General features: G+C 31.1%; 1 protein-coding gene across 1 annotated transcript; it reads right to left on the reverse strand.

Annotated features, from left to right (window-relative positions):
* On the reverse strand, nt 67–2,417 carry LOC107642063 (methylecgonone reductase). The gene is made up of 4 exons (XM_016345385.2): nt 2,000–2,417; nt 980–1,226; nt 521–700; nt 67–417 (listed from the first exon to the last, which is right to left on the reverse strand). Exons 1-4 carry the CDS (start codon nt 2,317–2,319, stop codon nt 193–195), a joined length of 972 nt encoding a protein of 323 aa, XP_016200871.1. The 5' UTR covers nt 2,320–2,417; the 3' UTR covers nt 67–192.

Raw genomic sequence — 3,278 nt, forward strand, 5'->3', positions numbered from 1 at the left:
CGTATAAACAATATAATAGTAAATGACTAATTTTTGTAATAACTTTTAAAATTATTTGTTTCAGTAAATGTTATTTAATTTATATAAATAAAAAATCCGTGGATTAACGGAGTTGAATACGAGTGAAATTATTACATTATTTATTTGAATGAGAGATTATGGTGTTGCGAATTAAGAACTATTAATACTTTTTCACGGATCATCATCCCAGAGTTCTTCCAGAGACTTGTATGGCCCATTTTCTGATACAAAGGCTTCTCCCTTAAACATCCTACACTGTGGAATCTGGCTGATTTTTTCTGATTCTTCTTTGCTTAATTCCCAGTCAAATATTTCAAGGTTTTGTCTCATCCTCTCCTTGTTGAAGCTTCTCACAATGGGGATTACCCCTTGCTCATGTATCCATCTTAGTGCTATCTGCATGAAAATGATTCTGCTTTTAATTCACACTATAAAGTAAATTTATAAATTTAAATTTATAACCTTAATGGAAAAATAAAGAAATAAATATATTAAGCACCTGAGGCACACTCTTGTGCCTTGAATTGGCTATGTCCTTAAGGATTGGATTGTCCATAACGGAATTTATACCATAGAATTCTCTGTAAGCTCCTAATGGTGACCATGCACTCACATGGATTCCTTTCTGCCTGCAAAATTCTCTAAGCTTCCCCTGCTGCCATGTTGGGCTCATTTCCACCTAAAACCATTTGAAAGGAAGAATCACTAAAAATATGTACAATGTATATTTCAAAAATTATATAGAAAGTTAAAAATACGTGATGATAAATATTTTACCATCTACCTAAATCAATTGTGTTTAGTCACAAAAAAAAATATCAATTCATTGTGTTTCGGGTTTAATATGTATTATAATATTATTAGAAGAAAATTTGTAGTAGTTCAATGTAGAAGACATAATTATCAAGTAAAAAAAAAATAAATAAAAAAAATAATCTCAACAAACTTTAATGTATACCTGGTTGACAGCTGGAGGAATAGTTGCATTTTCTAAGAGGTGTGTGAGTTTTTTAATGCCAAAGTTGCTTACACCAATGGATTTGGCTAAGCCTAATCTTTGACACTCTTCCATGGCTTCCCATGTTCCTTCTATTTCAAAGGGAAGCAAATCATCCTTTCTTACTTCAAGAGCTCCATCAACTTCAGGCTTGAATCTCAGTGGCCAATGAATCAAATAGAGATCTACATACTCCAGCCCCAAGTTCCTAAACAGTGTCAAGGAAACATAGTAATTAAACAAACAACATATATGTATGAAAATAAAGATGATGAATATGAATGTATAGATAACATAAATAAGGGGATAGAAAAATGAAGAATGTGAATTTTAGATAACATAAATGAAAGGGAAAAAGATGTACGTTTTTTGTCTTTTAAATATGGGGTGCAACAAATTTGTCCCTTATTGAAAAGTATATCAATTTCTGCCCTACACTTACAAATTAAATTAATCTTTATGGTGACTTAGAAATAATATAAATGAAGAAGAGATGGATGAATGAATTAGTTGTTGTAACAACCTATAACTAACTCTAAAATCAACCAATTAATTAGATCATTTCACAATTCTCTAACCAACTCTAACTCTATCATTTCCTTCTTCCTCTTTGACCAATGTATTAAATTGAGAAAGTAAAATTTCACTCTATTCTTTATGATTTATAAATTCAATGGTCAAATTGTTTCTTATATTTTTTAAGAGTAATTAGAAGATATTATAGATATAAATCATACAATCATTTATGTATCTTTTTTATTAGTTTAAGTTTTTGAAATAATTAATTTCATGACATAATCAAAATTTATAATAAAAAAATTAGAATTTGATCATTGTTATTCCTAAAAAAAAAAATAGTACAGATAAATTTTTGGAAAAAAAAAATAGTTTTATGAGAGAAGAACATACATACACAATTAAGGAGAAAATTATAGTTGTCGAAAAATTCCATAAGGAGAAAAGTAATATCAATATACTAACTTAAGTGTGGTCTTCAGAGCTGGAAGAACAAGGTCATGGTGAGCATTGTTGCACCATAGCTTGGAAGTGATGAACACTTCGTCGCGGTGGTTTACGATTCCTAGCTCTAAAGCCTTGGCCAAAGCCTGGCCTAGAGGGACCTCAGTTCCATACAAAGCAGCAGTGTCGAAGTGTGTGTATCCAGCTTCAAAGGCATCAACATATGTTGGGGGAAGAGACTCTGTTGCTGGAAGAGGAATCACTGCAGTTCCATACCCTATCACTGGCATCTTCTCCCCTGAGTTTAGAATCACTTCTGGGATCTTCTTCTTTGCTTCCATGTTCTCTACCTGCTTGTGTTTTGAATTGTGAATTTGTATGACTAGAATTAATGAAGGAATGAATGAAAGAAAAGGATCAGGTAATTCAAAAATAAATCTATAATATATAATTTTAAAAAGATGAATACTACCGTGCCTAAGACATGGTGTCTAATTTCTTAAAAAAGGTAAAAAAAATAATATTTAATAAACTTTAAATATTTTATTTTTATTTTATAAATTCTAACATAGTTTACAACCACATATATTATGTTATGAATGTAACAAAATTCTAGCGGGACACGTTGAAAAAGACTACTTAAACATTTAAAACAAGAGTCGCTGTTTAAGGGTCCCCATCCCAGAACTCTTCCAAGGACATGTAAACACCGTTATCAGATACATAAAATTCTGCCTTATAGAGCCGGCTCTATGGAATCTTGCTGATCTTGTCTGATTCCTCTTGGCTCAGTTCCCATTCAAATATGTCAAGCTAAGGTTCTCTCTCATTCTCTTCTTCTTGAAGCTTTTCACAATGGCACTTGCTTCTGCTTCATATATATATATATCCATCTCAGTGTTATCTACATCATCTCCATGTGTTATACATCCATGGATTCTTTTTGTAACGGTGTCATTAATTACAACACTGGACCACTCATGATTTTAATGTATTTTTGTTAGTTTTAGAAAATAGTTTGAAGGTGGTTTAATATATGGATTAAGAATTGAGGATGATAATTTGATGAATGGTTAAAGAAATAAAACATATTTATTACACTACAAGAAAAAGCGTATTTATCGACGAAAAAAATCGACGGCTATCTCTCCCGGTCGATATTTTTCGACGGCTTGCCGTCGATATTTAAAAAAAAATAATAATTAAAAATAAAATAATAAAATCAACAATCTAATCGTCGATTTTTTGATGATGCATTAAATCTCTTTTAATTATCGTCATATTGTAGACGAAGCGGGGG

The sequence above is a fragment of the Arachis ipaensis genome, chromosome B05, assembly GCF_000816755.2.
Source record: "Arachis ipaensis cultivar K30076 chromosome B05, Araip1.1, whole genome shotgun sequence".
In the NCBI taxonomy this organism is placed as follows: domain Eukaryota; kingdom Viridiplantae; phylum Streptophyta; class Magnoliopsida; order Fabales; family Fabaceae; genus Arachis; species Arachis ipaensis.